This window comes from Apium graveolens, chromosome 5 (assembly GCF_009905375.1).
Source record: "Apium graveolens cultivar Ventura chromosome 5, ASM990537v1, whole genome shotgun sequence".
NCBI lineage: Eukaryota > Viridiplantae > Streptophyta > Magnoliopsida > Apiales > Apiaceae > Apium > Apium graveolens.
In genome coordinates, this window is record NC_133651.1 from 5,967,757 (window position 1) to 5,986,739 (window position 18,983).

General features: G+C 32.5%; 1 protein-coding gene across 1 annotated transcript; it reads left to right on the plus strand.

The window, feature by feature from the left end:
* Nucleotides 1–14,174: 14,174 nt before the first annotated feature.
* Nucleotides 14,175–18,439, plus strand: LOC141662098 (metal transporter Nramp3-like). Its single transcript, XM_074469145.1, has 4 exons — nucleotides 14,175–14,910; nucleotides 15,821–15,957; nucleotides 16,083–16,735; nucleotides 17,841–18,439. Exons 1-4 carry the CDS (start codon nucleotides 14,384–14,386, stop codon nucleotides 18,039–18,041), a joined length of 1,518 nt encoding a protein of 505 aa, XP_074325246.1. The 5' UTR covers nucleotides 14,175–14,383; the 3' UTR covers nucleotides 18,042–18,439.
* Nucleotides 18,440–18,983: the final 544 nt, after the last annotated feature.

The following is an 18,983-nucleotide window of genomic DNA, read 5'->3' on the forward strand; positions in this document are numbered from 1 at the left end:
ACTTTTCTAGGATTTTGTCAACGTAATGAAGTTGACTTAGTGCGAGACCCTATGATGTTTAAGAAATTTGAATTCTTAAAATAACATTTGATAGTCCCATGTCTTTCATGTCGAATCTTGATTTCAACATGTCCTTAGTAGATTTGATCACTTTATCATTGCTTCTGGCAATAAGTAGATCATCTACATACAATGTCATCATGACATAACCGCTGTCATTTTCTTTGACATAGCTTTTCTCGTTTTCCTTGTAATAGACACAACTATCACATTCATTGATTTTGAAGCCATTTGTCAGCACGATCTCATCAAATTTTTCATGCCATTTCATAGGTGCTTGCTTTAGACCATATAGTGATTTCACTAATTTACAGACTTTTCTCTCTTGTCCAGGGATAACAAACCCTTCAGGTTGTTCCATATAGATTTCCTCATCTATATCCCCATTTAGAAAAGCTATTTTCACATCCATCTGATGTACAGTTACATTTCGCATTACAGCGATAACAAACATTATCCTTATGGATGTTATTCTCGTTACAAGAGAATATGTATCGAAGTAATCAAGGTCTTTATGTTGCTTGTATCCTTTGATTACAAGTCTGGCCTTATACTTATCGATAGTGCCATCGGGTTTGAACTTTTTCTTGAACACCCACTTGCTATCTAATGGTTTACAACCGGTTGGCAAATCTACTAATTCTCAAGTATGATTCTGCATAATCGAATCAACTTTGTTCTTGATGGCCCCTTTCCACATAGGCCCATCCGGTGAGGTAACCGCTTCCTTATAGGTTTTCAGATCACCTTCTTCGAGCAAATAGGTCATAAAATCAGACCCATAGGATTTCTCCTTCTCACAACCCACAGATTTCCGTCTTCACTCTCTTCACTATCATTATTATCATCTATAGACTCATGAGTTTGTTTAGACGTCGTAGGTTGTTCATTTTCTGGATTACATAGAAACGTTGTCTCAAAAGAATGAGACGTTCCTTGATTCCATAATGGTATTCCTTTGAATATCAGGAATCTTAGATTCATGAATGAGAAACCGATATGCAGTGCCATGTGGAGGATATTCGATGAAGATACAATCCACAGTTTTGGGACCAATCTTCACCTATTTTAGGTGTAGGGATTAGTACCTTTGCAAAGTACCCCCACACTTTCAAGTTTTGATAACTTGGTTTCTTCTTTTTCCATAATTCATAAGGACTTACATCCTTATTCTTGTGCATCGTAATATTTAAGATATTATTTGTGCTTAAGATGGCTTCCCCCCACATCGACTGCGGAAGTCCAGAGCTTAACAACATCGCATTCATCATCTCTTTAAGAGTGTGATTCTTCCTCTCAGCCACACCATTTGACTAGGGGGAGTATGGTGTAGTGACCTCATGGATTATACCATGTTGTGAACAGAATTGCCCAAAGGGTTCAACATATCCACCTCCACGATCACTTCGTATTGTTTTGATTTTCTCAGATTGTTGTGTCTCAACTTCTTCCTTATAGATTTTAAATTTATCTATAGCTTCTTCTTCGCTTTTCAGCAAATATACATAGCAGTATTTTGTACAGTCATCTATGAATATAATAAAATACTTGTTTCCTCCTCTTGTTGGAGAGAATTTTAAATCATATATATCGCTATGTATTAGGTCTAGCACTTTGGTGTTTCATTCCACACGTTTAAATGATAATCTCGTTAATTTTGCCTCAACACAAGTATGACACTTATGTTTTAAATCAATTGTTAATTTTGGTATGTATTCTTTTACACTTAACCTTCGTAAAGTGTCGTAATTAAATGTCCTAATCTAGCATGCCATAAATTAGGAGACTCAAGCAAGTAAGCAGAATAATTCTTCATTTCATTATCGTCCTTAATGGACATAACATTGAGCTTAAAAAGCCCATCGGTTACATAACCCTTACCTACAAACATACCGCTCTTAGACAAAACAACTTTATCTGACTCTATTATAATGTGAAAGCCATGCTTATTCAACATAGAACCAGACACCAGGTTCTTGCGAATATTAGGCACAAAAAGTACATTCTTCAAAGTCAGATTCTCTCCAGAGGACATCTTCGAAATCACCGTGCCTTCTCCTTCAATCGTAGAAGTTACAGAGTTCCCCATGTAGAGCTTCTCACCAGTATTAGAAACTTTGAGGCTAGAAAAAATTGCCTTGTCCGAGCAAACATGCCTTGTAGCTCCTGTATCAATCCACCATTCCCTTGGATTTGAGCCAACGAGGTTTACTTCAGAGATTGTAGCACATAGGTCTATATCACCTATCTCCTTGGACACATTATCAATCATGTTTGCTTCCTTCTTCTTGCTGGGCTTCTTGGGCTTCTTGCAATCGGCAACCCTATGCCCCATTTTTTCACATTTGAAGCACTTTCCTTGAAACTTCGACAGCTTTGAAATTCCTCCTTTGGGTGCCAGCTTCCCCCCTTTCCCAAAATTATTCTTCTTGGGCTTGGAGCTCTGGTGCTCCACCACATTTGCCTTTTCAGTGGCAACATTAGTTTTCCTCTCGGATCCTCTGTTGTCTTCTTCGATACGAAGTCTAACGATAAGATCCTCCATAGACATCTCCTTACGCTTGTGCTTAAGGTAGTTCTTGAAATCTTTCCAACCAGATGACAACTTTTCAATCACAGCAGCAACTTGGAAGGACTCACTTATGACCATCCCCTCATTATGGATATCATGGATGATCACTTGTAGTTTATGCACCTGACTGACCACAGTCTTAGAATCTGTCATCTTGTAATCAAGAAAGCGACCAACAATCCACTTCTTTGCCCCAGCATCCTCGGTTTTATACTTATGGTCAAGTGATTCCCATAAGACCTTAGCTATTGTTTTTGAGCAGTATACGTTATACAATGAATCATCCAAATAGTTTAGCACATAGTTCCGACATATATAGTCGGCGTGCTTCCAGGCATCCACAACATACACAATCTACATAACACTCTCAGCAGTGAGCAATGGTACTTCCTCCTTGAGATATCGATTAAGGTTTAGAGTGGTCAGATAAAACAACATCTTTTGCTGCCAGCGCTTGAAGTTCGATCCATTGAACTTCTCAGGTTTCTCAGCGTGTGCAGCAGGCACAACAGGATGAGTAGGCGCTACAGGATGCGTAGGCGCAACAGGTGGGACAGTCGTAACAGGTGTCTGTACACCAGTATTTTGTCCAAGAGGCACCTGGAACTGTCCAACGACAGTATGTCCCCAAGGCGTTCTTCCGCAAGGCACATGTCCCGAAGGCACATGTCCAACCGGCGGCTGAACCCCTTCAGGTACCAGTACCTGTGTGTTAGGGTTTAGCGGCGGTTGGTGATCCCCATCAGATGTTATAATCTATGCGTTGGGATTAACCACATCATTACCAGACATATTGTTCACGTTCTCCATTAGTATCTTAAACAAAAACACGCAAGACGGATTTGTCAGTCACATATTAAACAAATTAATAAGTTTTAAGATTGTTGTACAATCTGTGCAGCAACAAACCAATATGTGTATGTGTGTGTGAACAAAATGAACAAGCAGAGTAACAGAAAAGAGGAGAGAAGGATATAATCTGAGTCCAGTGCAGAACTGTCTCCTTAAAGCTTATTAGCCCTCACCGTCGTGTGCGAGCGAAAAGCCTCCCAGGATAAAACGGATTGCAGTGATGTAGAACAACACTCTCAGCGAGCTTGAAACAGAGCATGAAATTATCACCGGATGAGAGAGAGGTAGGGTTTTGTGTTTAGAGGCGAATGTGTTTTTGGTGTCTCTAACCCTAATGCCTTAGAGGTGTTTATATATCTGTAGATAGACTTGTGCGCTACTCTTTTCCAGAATTAAATATCATTAATTATGGAATCGGTGTAATACTTGCAGGCTACTCTATTCCATAAATAATATTAAACAGAATCAGATTAAATATATCAAGACATACACCATATCAATTAATCTGAAACAAAATCAAATTAATTTATGCCATAATATTTGAGCCAAATTCTACTGGAAAATAATATTTTCCATTATTAAGAGAATATCATCATATCTCACACATCTTTTAGTCATAATGCTCAAAATATTACTTACCAATATGGGACTTATACCCATATTTTCCAACATGATATTCACTTCTTGCCCTTCTATATATATTTTAATCATTCTGGGAAGTCGACAAGTTTTGACAGTCTTGATGGGCAACCTACATCTTCAATTAGGTTGACAACCAAGATTGTAATGACATATAAGATTTGACAGTACTTTGACAAACTCTGTTGGAGATGCTCTAAGCACAACAGTCATTCATTTAATTGGTGAAAAATTCATGTTAAATGTACACACACTTTTATGTAGGGTTATTGTGTGTATAGGATTAACACTGACTTTTGAGATGCCCTGATTTCTAAAATATATTGCCCCATCCCATCTACTTGAAATAATTTTAAAATAACAATTTTACGTTTTTGAATACGAGGATTTTTTTTCAAATAAGTCATATGATTTAGGACCCTGCGAGGGGTTAAGGCCACGCATTACGATCATAGTTTTTTTTATGTGTTTGTGATTTTGGCTCTCATGAGTCTATTTTAGGATACTTGGTCAAACTGTGATCTGTTAACCCATAAGTAAGTATCTCGATATTTGAAACTCCTTCTTATCTCGTAGGTATAAAAATTTAGTAGAAGTTATTAAGATTTATCGGTTAGAGTATTGTTTTGTTAGATGACTCTCAGTCCCAACACATATTTTAAATATAAAAGTGGGTGTGAGTACAGTTTAATGTAATTGAAGCGACAAAAACTATGTAAATGTGTATTAGTACTGAAAGTGATGTATTATTGAAATAACAGGGCAAAGTTTTTGATTTTTTCATATGTCAAAATTAATTTTTAGAAAAAAGTATGATGCTATTTATAATTCCATAAAAAACAAAACGACGAGATCAAATGTTTAAAAATGAATTAAAACATACTAAGCTCTCTTTATAGAATTAACTTACGACTTTAAAATTATTTTTCACGCATTTTTTTTGAAAAAATCTTTAATCAAGTTTTTAAAATAAGAATTTGTTCGCGTTTTTTTCTCGATAGATCTCATAACCAACTCATTCAACTATTATTTTGGCATACACATAATCGACTTTAAATTTAAAAGCTCCATTTTTTTCATATCTAATTTATTTCTTAGTGTCTTTTATATAATAAACTAGCATAATAACTCGTGCGAGCCACAAGTCATTTTCCAGAGTTTTTTTATTCATCGTGCAATTATAATAATTTTAGAGCAACTCCAACAATATCCTTATATAGGCACTTGAGTCAAATTTTGAAGAAATGAAGATAAAATTTATCTCCAACAAGCTCCATGCCTCCCTCTATAATATTAGGACCTTTGAATGTTTTCTCACTTTTAGGAGTGAATATCCACTTAACTATTATTATATTATATTTTTTTACCCGTTATTTTATATTTAATGAATGAATATAAACAGGGTAGTTAGTGTACGTTTAAAACGAAATGATTAGCTTAGCAAAAAAAACAAAAACGAAACGATTAAATTTAATCTGTAGAATTCCGTTAGTATGTTTACAAATAAAAAGCTAAAAATTAACATATATGTTGAATACAGAGTTGACCAAAATCTTGAATTTTATTTAAATAAACTATATGTACTGCTCTATAGTATTACTGAGTTCATTACTAACTTACAATTAACTTATTCAATTTAAAAAGATAAAAAATGCATAACTGAAGTCAGAATGACTTGCAATTATAATATACAATAATGTAAAATTTACATAATTGTTAATATTAAAGTTGATTTTAATGAAAAATATTAGTTTTTAAAATTCAACGTATGTATGTATGTATGGGAAAATGTTAGTTTTTTTATTTACATTATTGTTAACAAAGTAAGATTAAGTTATGTGTGTGTGTGAGCATGTAAATTATTCAATGTTACATCTCTTAGTAAATTATGATGGTTTCAATTGATTATATGCTAAATATCTAATTTATGTACATGTATAATCATTATTAACATCTAGTGAGACAATTGATTACTTCAATATCATGTATTTATAATTATTAAAAAATTGAAATTATGTAATAAATAAATTGCTATAATTTATATATGGTATTCGCATTATCACTGACAAACAATCCATATCTATTTTTTGCGCAACCGGGTATCAATCATGGTTGTAACATAAAAATGAATTATATATTTTTAAGACTTATTAGTGATATTCATGATTTATTTCAAGAATTCGAAAGAAATATTGTATTTATATCGTTATTTAAACCGTTTTTAAGTTTCTTTCATTACGACTCTAATATTTTTTCATATAACAATTTGATAACATTTTATACCGTTCTCCTAAAATTAAAAAATTTCAATTCGATAAAATTTTATAAATATCAATTGAATTGGTTGATTCCTTTAAATTATTGAACAATATATGTTTTTTCCCTTAAATAATATAAAATGCATTGAATCAAATGCTATAATATAGTATAAATTTAACTTTTATTTGAATAATTCAAAATATTTGTACAATATTATTTTGATCAATGAATATTGTTGATCTAAAAGAATTATTTTTAAAAAGCTAGTTTTTTTAAAAATGAAAAATGAAAAATAAATCGATTTATTATATCATCGTAGTTTTAACAAATCTTGTGAGATCTCATTTCAAATTTCAAATATTCTTAAAATCGGGACAAATCCAAAAAATAATAATGCGTTACCAGTGAAGTTAGTAATTTTAATATAAATAATCAATTGACTTGATCCTATAAAGACCTCAAACACATTAATTTATATTAACATAAAATATTAAAAAAATTCACATTATTGGTAAGATATTCTCGCTGGGCTTGTAATTTAAATTTACTAAACGTAGAATGTGACGATATTTTTCGGCCGGGGCATGTAGTCAAATTTCGAGTTTTGAACAAATGGGCCAAGTTCTAAAATGCATTGACTCATTATAATTCGAACTTATCTAAATATGTAATACCAATATAGATTATTTATATATAAGCGATTCTATTTTCAATTTTTTTTTTAAAATTATTTATGTACATTTTAATTAATTTTTATAATAAAAATTTGTTAAAAATATATGAGATATATTTTCAAATTAAAAAATGATTAATAAATAGGATAATAATTCATTTATGTACTATACCTAATTTTATATCTAAAATTCAATTCTTTAAAATTAACCGTATAAATATTCAACTAACTATGTTTTTTTGTGAAATTCAAGTAAATATCTTTAAAGTTAAATAAAGTATTCATTTAGCAAACTTACATATTATGTATATGATAGAAAATGATGAGAGGTTGTGTAGATAAATGAAATAATTTGAGTTAACTCGTAGATGAATGAAATAACTTGAGTTCGATTTACTGTACCATGCCATGACTTGTATATTGATGGATGTACCATGCCATGACTTGTATTGCTTGCATTCACGAACCGACCCGTGCGTACAGATAATTACGGTAACAAAATCTGCATGGACAGGTTGCAGATCACAAATTTACTGCAGCTTGCGCAGACACAAGTTATACACGAAACAGCATGTGCTGGCTTACTCCAGTACTCGTCAGTGTAGTGGTAGATGGGCAGGAGTCGGAAGTTTAAAGCTAAATCGGATATTTCCACGAAACTTCTTGGATACAACATTCCAAAATTTCGTTTTATATTATTTTATAAAAATTATCAGCTGGAAGGAGATTGATTGAGGATTTCCTAGGCGAGAATGTTCTCTAAGCAAGTCATGCGCTTCTATCATAAAAACATACATGCTTTTGAGAACTGAACATGTTTTTTTTTTAAATATTTACTAACTTATTATGAAAAAACATGGTCTTTTTATGCATGTAAAATCATGTTAAATTTTGATTACACATTTTTATAAATATTTTTATAAAATTATAAAAAATTAAGAAGAAAAGTTTTTTTGATAATTTATCCCGAATTTATATTAAGACGAGCAAATATAAATTTTAAATAAACAAAACAAATTAATTATTACGATCTAAAAGACTAGTTCATTGATTCCACGTATGCGTTTAAATTACTTTCACAAATCCTAAAATCAGATTTTATTATAAAAAAGTTATTTTCTTTATATACCCCGATATTTACTTTTGACGATTTTTATTCGCATGTTATAAAAGTTTGTTTATGATAATTTTAGATAAAAACTCAATATACAGTTCAATATAATCTTAATAAAATTTGAGAATAATAGTCCTTAATTCTTAAATCTAAAGGGTGAAGATTAATCTAGCATAATTTGTATCAATTGTTTTCTTGTGACATTCTCCTGAACCTCAAGTAAAATTAACAACAAAAATTGAATAAAATTATAAGCACGCTTCATCAAAGTAGAAAGTGGGGATGAGATGCACGTGCAAATTATATTATTTTAAAAATAGGGAGATTTGGAAATAAAATAATTATAAATGTCTTAAATGGGTATTCATAACCAGTCTTAAATGTTATTTGTTGTGTTCTGATTGAATACAAATTAATTAATAATAATAGAGCCGATTAATAATAGAGGATCCCGTATTCATATAAATTTCACCAATACCAAACTCTCAAGTCACCGGTATCACATCGATCAAATTTTGATATTTAATTTGGTATCAACAAAAATAATGATAATCACAAGATTCATTTAAAATTCCACGTTTAAAAATGGGCCAAGCTATTTAAACAAGAGATTTTTTCAAAATATGTTTTTTTTTGCAAAAATATTTTTTTTTTAAATTTAATTTGCAAAGATACGATATTTCAAATTTTTAATTGCAAAAATACGACTTTGCAACCCGCTGCAACCAATTTAATCCCATGCAAACTCAATTGTAGGGCTGAACATTCGGTCGGTCCGGTTGGACCGAACTGAATAGACCGAAAAACTGAATAGTCATTTTTCCTTAGACTGAACTAGACCGAAGTTATATTATGGGCCGGACCGAACCGAACCAAAATAATTCGGTTCGGTCCAGTTTTGGACCGAACAGACCGAGTTTTTTTTTTATTTAAAAAAATTGCATTAAAAATTAAACCACAAATTATAAAATCTAAAATATAATTAAAGTAATGTGATATGTAAAGTTCTAATAGTGTATTAACACAATTACAAATTAAAAATTATGATTAAAAAATTTAAACTATACTAGCCTAAAACACGTGCGATGCACAAATTGTTTTTAATATTATATGCTTTTTGAATTTAATCTGAAGTGAAAATTTTGAACTCTGAAATTTATTTATTAGAAATTTTAAGAATATAAAAATCAGGTTTAGTTGGAATTTAATTTAGTTTAACATAGATCAATAATATACATTATTTGCTTTAATATCAGACTCGTTATATAAACCACCTAATTATATTTAGTTTGTTTTTATTTTTATTTTAGCTCAGGGTGAATGTTATTTTGTTTTAACTCGAATAGATAATATATTTTATTTTGGCCTGATGACTTACATCGACCAACATATTATGTTTAAAATTTTATTTTTGTTTTGGCATGGTTCGATAAAAAATATTTTTAGCCAGATTAGTATTATTTATTATATTGTTTTAACATGCGATAGGAAATTTTGGTTTTACTTTCAGAACTGTTATATCAACCAAATTCAGTTAACTATATTTTATTGTTTGTTTAATTTGCCCGCAAGTGCTGGCTCAGTTGGTTAAAGAGGGGATAACTATCCTCTTGGTCACAAGTTCGAATCCCACGAAAGTAGAATTTATGATTATGCATCCTGAGCCAAAATTTTCACGTAGTTTGCAGGCTATTGCGTGAATCCGTAGAGTTCACCCAGTGCGCAACCGAAGGCTAGCGGCTGCGGGTTACATACGATAAAAAAATTGTTTGTTTAATTTTATCTTGGTCGAGATAAAATTATTTTGTTTTAGACCGAATGGATAATATATAATTTGGTTTAAGACTGATGATATTATTTTACTTAGCCTATTTATTATTTTATTTTACCCTAATGACATTATCTCGATCAAATGAATTTTCTTTCTAATTTTTATTAGTCCCTATTATTTTGTTTTAGTCTGAGGCTCCAAATCGCTAACTGTATGTAGTTTTTTTTTTAATTTCTATTTAAGGTTGGATCAATAGAGTAATTTTGTTTAACCCGGCTCTGGTGAATATTATATATTATTTTATTTTAATCAAGACCATTAGAAATATTATAATTTTATATGTATTTAAATAATTATTGTAAATATGAATCTATTTACGAGAGTGTTTTAAATAAATATTACTAATAATTACGATAATCAGACCGACTACCAACCAAAATTTCTTTGTTTCGTCTTTAATATATTAGTATGAAGCTAATTGTATGTAGTTTATTTTAATTTCCTATTTAAAGTTGGATCGGTAGTATAATTTTGTTTAGCCCGTGTAACGACGCGCACTTCCGGACTATTAATTCTAAACCAAAACTAATTTAAAATACAATTTATTGATCAAAAAAAATCTATTAGAGAGATGACTATTACAAACGCGCAGCTAAAAGCAGAAACTCAAAAGTCAATCTACTCCAATTCTAAGTCCTCGAACTCCAATGATAACCAACAAGAATCTTAGATGAAACTTGAAATTGTAAGTAATGAGCTACACAGCCCAACAAGAAACCAATCGATCTAATTAGTAGGCCAAGTAACACATGCACATATAACAAAATACGATATTCTATACGATACGATATACGAAATAAACACTTTTGGTACACATTTTTATTCTTATTCGATACACACAATATATATACCATATAAACAACAATATTTCCAAATCCACAATTCATGCCACGACCACTACAACCCGATGATAACGGTCGTAAATTTTCATAAAACTGTAATCCGGTGACTGCGGTTCTAAGTTCCTATTCGATATTTTCACAAACCATGACACAAATCAAAGATCCAAAATTATCATTGAGACAACACACATATACATCGATACCTATTCTATATCATATAATACTTTCAAATATATCATCACTTAACCCAAATTTTGATAATCAAATATATCTGCATGACATACAATTTTGAAAACACTAGCAAGATCGATCGAAAACTTACCTCAAAAACTGACCAGATATGAGTTTACTCTTTTTGACCCTCTAAACGACGTTATCTTGAAAAATACGAAACACAAAAGTTGTAGATAACAAAAAGAGCTTTCTGAAAAGTCCAGGATCACTAAATTCTGGCTTATGATGAATTTTCTACAAATTTTACAAGACTGCTGATTTTTATGCCTGAAAGCCCTACGAATTTTAATAATTAAGGCGAGGAAGACGAATACAATGTATTTATAACGATACAAAACCCTATATCTTAACCTACAAGTTATCCATATTAGAATCTGATCCAAATTTTAGGACCATTAGTCTAATTCAATTTTAAATACTAGTCCTTGTCTAATTTTAATACTTTTTATTCTATTATTCTATTATCAATCTAATTTTAAAAATTACGGGTTATTACATACTACCCTCCTTAAAAAGAATTTGGTCCTCAAATTCACAACAATCCTAAAGTTCGAGACACATCTACCCTATTTACCCTCAGATATACCAAAGGTCAACTATGGTCCACAAGAACGCATCCTAGAGAATGTATTTATCTCATACCTAATACACTCTGAAGGATAGCTTGCTCTGATACCAACTGTAACGACGCGCACTTCTGGACTATTAATTCTAAACCAAAACTAATTTAAAATACAATTTATTGATCAAAAAAATCTATTACAGAGGTGACTATTACAAACGCGCAGCTAAAAGCGGAAACCCAAAGGTCAATCTACTCCAATTCTAAGTCCTCGAACTCCAATGATAACCCACAAGAATCTTAGACGAAACCTGAAATTGTAAGTAATGAGCTACACAGTCCAGCAAGAAACCAATCGATCTAACTAGTAGGCCAAGTAACACGTACACATATAACAAAATACGATATTTTGTACGATACTATATACGAAATAAACACTTTCGGTACACATTCTTATTCTTATTCGATACACACAATATACATACCACATAAACAACAATATTTCCAAATCCACAATTCATGCCACGACCACTACAACCCGGTGATAACGGTCTTAAATTTTCATAAAACTGTAACCCGGTGACTGCGATTCTAAGTTCCTATTCGATATTTTCACAAATCATGGCACAAATCAAAGATCCAAAATTATCGTTGAGACAACACACATATACATCGATACCTATTCTATATCATATAATACTTTCAAATATATCATCACTTAGCCCAAATTTTTATAATCAAATATATATGCATGACATACAATTTTAAAAATACTAGCAAGATCGATCGAAAACTTACCTAAAAAACTGACCAAATCTGAGTTTACTCTTTTTGACTCTCTAAACGACGTTATCTTGAAAAATACGAAACACGAAAGTTGTAGAAAACAAAAAGAGCTTTCCGAAAAGTCTAGGATCACTGAATTCTGCCGTACGATAAATTTTTTCTACGAATTTTACAAGACTGCTGATTTTTATGCCTGAAAGCCCTACGAATTTTAATAATTAAGGCGAGGAAGACGAATACAATGTATTTATAACGATACAAAACCCTATATCTTAACCTACAAGTTATCCATATTAGAATCTGATCTAAATTTTAGGTACATTAGTCTAATTCAATTTTAAATACCAGTCCTTGTCTAATTTTAATACTTTTTATTCTATTATTCTATTATCAATCTAATTTTAAAAATTACGGGATATCAGAACATGTGAATATTATATATTATTTTGTTTAAAGCAAGACCATTAGACATATACAATTTTATTTGTATTTAAATAATTATGTTATAAATATTAATCTATTTATGAGAGTGTTAAAAATATTACTATAATTACAATGACCAGACTGACTACCAACCAGACTTTTATTGTTTCGTATTTAATATAATACTAGCCTAAACCCGTGCGATGCACATATTATTTTTAATATTACATAATTTTTTTGAATTTAATTTGAAGTAAAAAATTCCTAGTTATGAAATTTGTTTATTTGAAATTTTAATAATATGACCGTGGACCCGTAGAAAATATATCTGCGACAGTTACTGGTTACAGGTGCAGATGATTTTGACTTTTGCATTGTTTTTAGAAGAGAGGGGGGTTTGCATTATGAGATGAGATTGTTATTGTTGTCGAGAAATAGAGACGATGATGAGAATTTATTGATTGTTAAAGTCAAGTAGCTTAACAAAGTTTTTAAGTAAAATAATAATTAAGTAACTGAAAAATATAATTTAATAGTTATTAGTGGTTATAATATTATTATTTTTATTTTATTAAATAAAATAGTGTGTGGTATTTAAAGAAGTTGTTTTAATTGAAAGAAATAAAAAGTGTAACGTATTATAATTGAAAACAATTTTTATTTCTTTTTCTATTATAATTTGATTATTAAGGCTAATAAAACTTTTAAGTAAAATAATGGTAATTCAGTAAATTGAGCGTGTACCAAAAAATAGGTACCGTACAAAAACTTTTAATGTTTAGTAGTTTATATAATAATAATAGATGTAAAATATATATAATATGAAATTACAGTATTTATGATTTGATTTATTCGGTCCAGACCGTTTTTTTTAAAGTGAACCGAACCGAATTTTTTCTCCGTCTATTCAGCACGGGCCGAATAGATCGAATTTATGAAAAAATTAGGACTGCACCGAACCTAATTGGCAGTGTTCGATTCAGTTTTGCTCCAAAAAAAATTTCAGTAATTTTTCAGAAAAATTGCATATGTGGTTGCTTTGAATGCAAACCGTATATTTACATTTTTTTCAAAAAATCGTAAAATTGTAAAAAAAACTTAAAAATAATAATATTTTTAATAATTTCTGTTCAAAAATTGAATATATAAGCGAGATTTGGACAATGAACATCGTTTTATTATAGTATTAAAAATTAAAAATCAAACGTGCTGCCTCATGCCTAATGTACACCGAAGATACCAAACACAATCCAAGTCATCAAAAGTATTAAATACATTATCACCAACTGCATTCAGTTGCAACATGCCACACGATACATACACACCAATATAAAAACCCTGTCAGCAAGAAGCGGGAGTTTACGTTTTGCTTCATTCAATTGCAACCTCCCAAACTAAAGTCTTCAAAAGCACCTCCCATTTTATTCCCCTCTTTTATTTATTTACTTTATATAATATTTTTTTAAAGATTTAAAGATAATTTTAACATCTATCCTCCACTATCTCTATCTTCACTCCACTGAAAAAGAAAAAAACATGGCGTTGCCTGAACATCAACAAGCTTTACTTACAAACTCCGATGATGTTGAAGAAGAGACAGCCTACGAGCCGACAGAGAAAGTCCACATAATCCTAGGCATAGACGATGAACTCGACGATGACTACACAACGCCGCCGTTTTCGTGGCGAAAGCTGTGGTTATTTACCGGACCCGGGTTCTTAATGAGCATAGCGTTTTTGGATCCGGGTAATCTTGAAGGGGATCTTCAAGCGGGTGCGATAGCGGGCTACTCGTTGTTATGGTTACTTTTGTGGGCCACTGTAATGGGCCTTTTGGTCCAGTTACTTTCGGCTCGGCTTGGTGTGGCTACTGGGCGTCATTTAGCTGAGCTTTGTAGAGAGGAGTATCCTACTTGGGCTGGGATGTTGTTGTGGGTCATGGCTGAGGTGGCGCTTATTGGGTCGGATATTCAGGAAGTTATTGGTAGTGCTATTGCTATTAAGATTCTTAGTCGTGGCGTTTTGCCTCTTTGGGCTGGTGTTGTTATTACTGCTTCTGATTGGTAATTATTCATTTTAATCCCCCCTCTTTTAAATCCGAATCGGTCCACCTCCAATTTTCGAGTACTTGTCCGAGTCGGCCGATTTTTTAAACACTCGTATTTATCGATTGTAGAGTAGTTCATTTTATGTGCAACTGATGTCAGGGTGTTTTAATTTATTTAAAATTGAGGGTCACGGGCGGGTGATTTTTTTTAGTTAAAGATTAATAAATTTAAGGAATTGAGATGACTTGATGATTGTGTTTTCGAAATTTGTCCTAATTTAATTCTATTAGAATTAGAAAGTTACCTTATTGGTAGGCGTCTGCGGATTAGTTTATATAGCCAGTCATGTGAATTAGTTGCTGTGTATATGCACATTCGGTTCTGGATGTAACTTGTATAGTGCATAATAGTCGGAAACTTGAAGTATGCAATGATGAGACTTGGACAGAGTGAGACCTGTCTAATAAACAGCTCCAGCCTTGCCAGTAGGTGCAAGCTTTGTGATTGTGTGTCAAAAGTTGTGATTTTTACGCGAGTTTTAGATTGGAATGAAAGTGCTTTTTAGAATACACTTTCTTATTTGTTTGGCTCAATTCCCTCTGTTAGCCTCTCTATTCTCTCTTGCAGTTCCGCCTCTCTTAAGAGCCGGCTCCATTTTTCTCTGTTTGTCTAGACTTGGTTGGTTAATGCTTTCTTGTGACCTATTTCAATTGTTCTGTGTATTTGTTTTATTGTTACTATGTGGACCAACGGCAAAATTGTTTTACTGCGTGCGTCTGTATTAAACTTATTTTCACTGCCAAGTCTTGCACAACCCCCCCCCTATTTAATCGCGCGTTGGAGTCAACTGTTGCACTTTACACAACACTGAGTGAAGACTGAATTCTTATTTTTCTAAATTAGTTCAACTGTTATTTTGTTACAGTTTCATATTCCTTTTTCTCGAGAACTATGGAGTAAGGAAATTAGAAGCACTTTTTGCTTTCCTGATTGCAACCATGGCAGTCTCTTTTGCATGGATGTTTGGGGAAACTAAACCCGATGGCTCAGAACTTGCTCTAGGTAACCTACTACTAAGTTGGTTTCTGTGTTTTTGTTAGTTTTTACCGCTTCTTATTTGTTATTTACCGAAGTAGTAAGCAGTAATTCGAGTGATTTTAAAATAGTACCCGTGGTGGCTATTGTAGGTGTCCTTGTTCCAAAACTTAGCTCAAGAACAATACAACAGGCCGTGGGAGTAGTTGGTTGCATTATTATGCCTCACAATGTATTTTTGCATTCTGCTCTTGTACAGTCCCGAGAGGTTGATCGCCGCAAAATAGGACGAGTTCAAGAAGCTCTGAATTATTTCTCAATAGAGTCTGCTGTTGCGCTGGCCATCTCCTTTATAATTAATTTATTTGTCACAACAGTGTTTGCAAAGGCATTTTATGGTACCGATATAGCCAACAATATTGGTCTAGGAAATGCAGGTCAATATCTTCAAGAAAAATATGGCGGTGGACTGTTACCAATTCTTTACATATGGGCTATTGGATTGTTAGCAGCAGGCCAGAGTAGCACAATCACCGGTACTTATGCTGGGCAGTTTATCATGGGAGGTTTCCTGAACTTGCGCATGAAAAAATGGATAAGGGCATTGATTACGAGAAGTTTTGCAATTATCCCAACATTGATTGTAGCACTGATTTTTGATACATCGGAGGATGCTCTGGATGTTCTTAATGAATGGCTTAATGTGCTGCAGTCAATACAGATCCCTTTTGCACTTATTCCCCTCCTCTGCTTGGTGGCTAAAGAAGACCTAATGGGTGTTTTCAAAATTGGCCCAGTTCTCAAGGTAAGTTCTTAATTCCTTTTTTAAAATTCCTGTTAGCTATGCAGGCACATATTTTTTCTTTTATACTATCTTTCTACTTTTATAGTGAAACCAAAAGTATGGTAAGTACGTCAACTGGATTGAAACTTAATCTTATCCTTGAAAAGATCCTTATGATAATCTATGTTTTTGTCATCAATATCCTGGTCCAACCATTCCCTAGCATTGTGCATGTTTTTATAATCATGAGAAAGATTGATCAATCTAATGCTCTAGGTTTCATAGGGCAACTGTTAAAATTTATGAACACGCCAGCTTTTGCAGTTGATTTGTAATTGAGTTTTCCATAGCTTATTGGGTGGTTCCAAATTTTGTAAGATAAAAATTGGTTACTCATGAATGTGATCGATAACGCGGGTTGGCCACATCATTAGGGGCACTTCTGAAACATGTGACATTATTCTTGGACATGATATATACAAAGGAATTGTAACACTGCTGAAATCTTTTTTTTAATCCTGATATATGGCAAGCAACTATAATTTTTTTTTTTTTTGATAATTTCAGGCTTACAACTAGGATAGAACCCTGCATTAGCCCAATTCATTTAATAATTTTCTAGCAACTACACTTTTTGTGGAGAATCATTTCTTTTTTATATTTGTTTAGCCAACGCGTCAATTCAATTAATTGATTTCTTTGGTCAATTTGGTGAATGTCAAGGTTTATTTTGTCTGAGTCACATACTTTGAGGTTACTTGTATTTGATACACCGTCCAGGTTCAATTCTTTACACGTGCCATTCATGAGGGCCCTCTATGAATTCAAGCATTTTAAGTAGTCCAAAGGGATTACTTGTTATTGATCCCGTGATGTGGTCCTTTTTAGTCATTAATTTTTTTCACCTGAGCAGTGCTGCTTACCTCATAATTTTTTTGAAAAATGGACCAAATTTATATACGCTTTCCCACCTGATTTGCCCCTTTGTTACATGTACAATGATAAATTTATTATTTGTGGTGAATAGTCTCTCATTTACAAGGCATTATCAGAATTTGAGGTTTTACTTGAGCAATTATTGAAGCAATGGCATGTTATTAAACTCATATCTTGAAACTTTATGCAGGTGGTATCATGGCTTGTGGCTGCCCTGGTAATAGTGATCAATGGGTATCTGTTGCTGGATTTTTTTTCATCTGAAGTAAAAGGGCTGGCACTTACTTCTACCATATCTGTTGCAACTGCCGGATATGTAGCGTTTATTGTCTACCTCGTTTCGCGTGGATTTAAATTTTCTATGAATGGCTTGTACAAAGCAAGAGAATAGTCACAAATAGGAATTTATTTACTCGAACCTCAGTAGACTAGATCAAATACTGATGCTCTGGAAACGTGCTTTACCAGACTCTGAGCTGCCTAGCTGCTCAAAAGACTTATATTTTACAAACTATAAGCTTAAAACTTTTTGTTAACCTTTTAAAGGATCATTTGCCTAGGACATGTGAAGCAGTCATCATTGCTGCTTCATAAGCCAGTCCATAATCGGTGAGCAATGTATTATAAGCATGGAGATTGTAACTTTTTCTTTCACATTATAGTTCTGGCCTTGAGCTGGTTATGAGCCAATTAGGGAACCATTGGTAGACAGTTGCTAGTGTACCAGACATATCCTTATGTACTTGACATCATCTATGTAATGAAGTTCATGTATTCTTTTTCCCGTTATTTCTGTTTCGGTCATACGTTGGATAGGTGTTTGTATACAGCTCTAATTGTTACCGAGAAAGAGGAAAGGCGACGGATCTAGTTTTGCAGAAACGAATAGTTGTGGACTTGTAGTCCGTAGCAGGTCATGTTCTTGATGAAATAGAAGTCATATTCAGGACTCAGGAGTATAGAGAGTGTTATCTGGTAGTATAATATAAGCATGAACAGAGTTTGATCGACCTAATTGATCAAGGCTTCACAATATAGTGATGATCGAGTTCCCAGTCCACCGTTTTTGACTGCGTGGTAAGTGCTGAATTTATGGTCAAATTCTATTTGGTTGATTTGATACACAAGGAGAATGCTTCTTTTGCTTCATATAGTTTCATTTTCACACCGATAAAAAAGAACGCACATCTGCCTGTTGGTGTTGTGTAGCTAAAAATGATCCTGCCAGTATAAACAAACAACACAGACGAAATATTCACTTTCATCACATATATAAAATTTCTATTACTCTAATAACCACAAAAAGTGGCATAAAATACACGTAAATCAATAA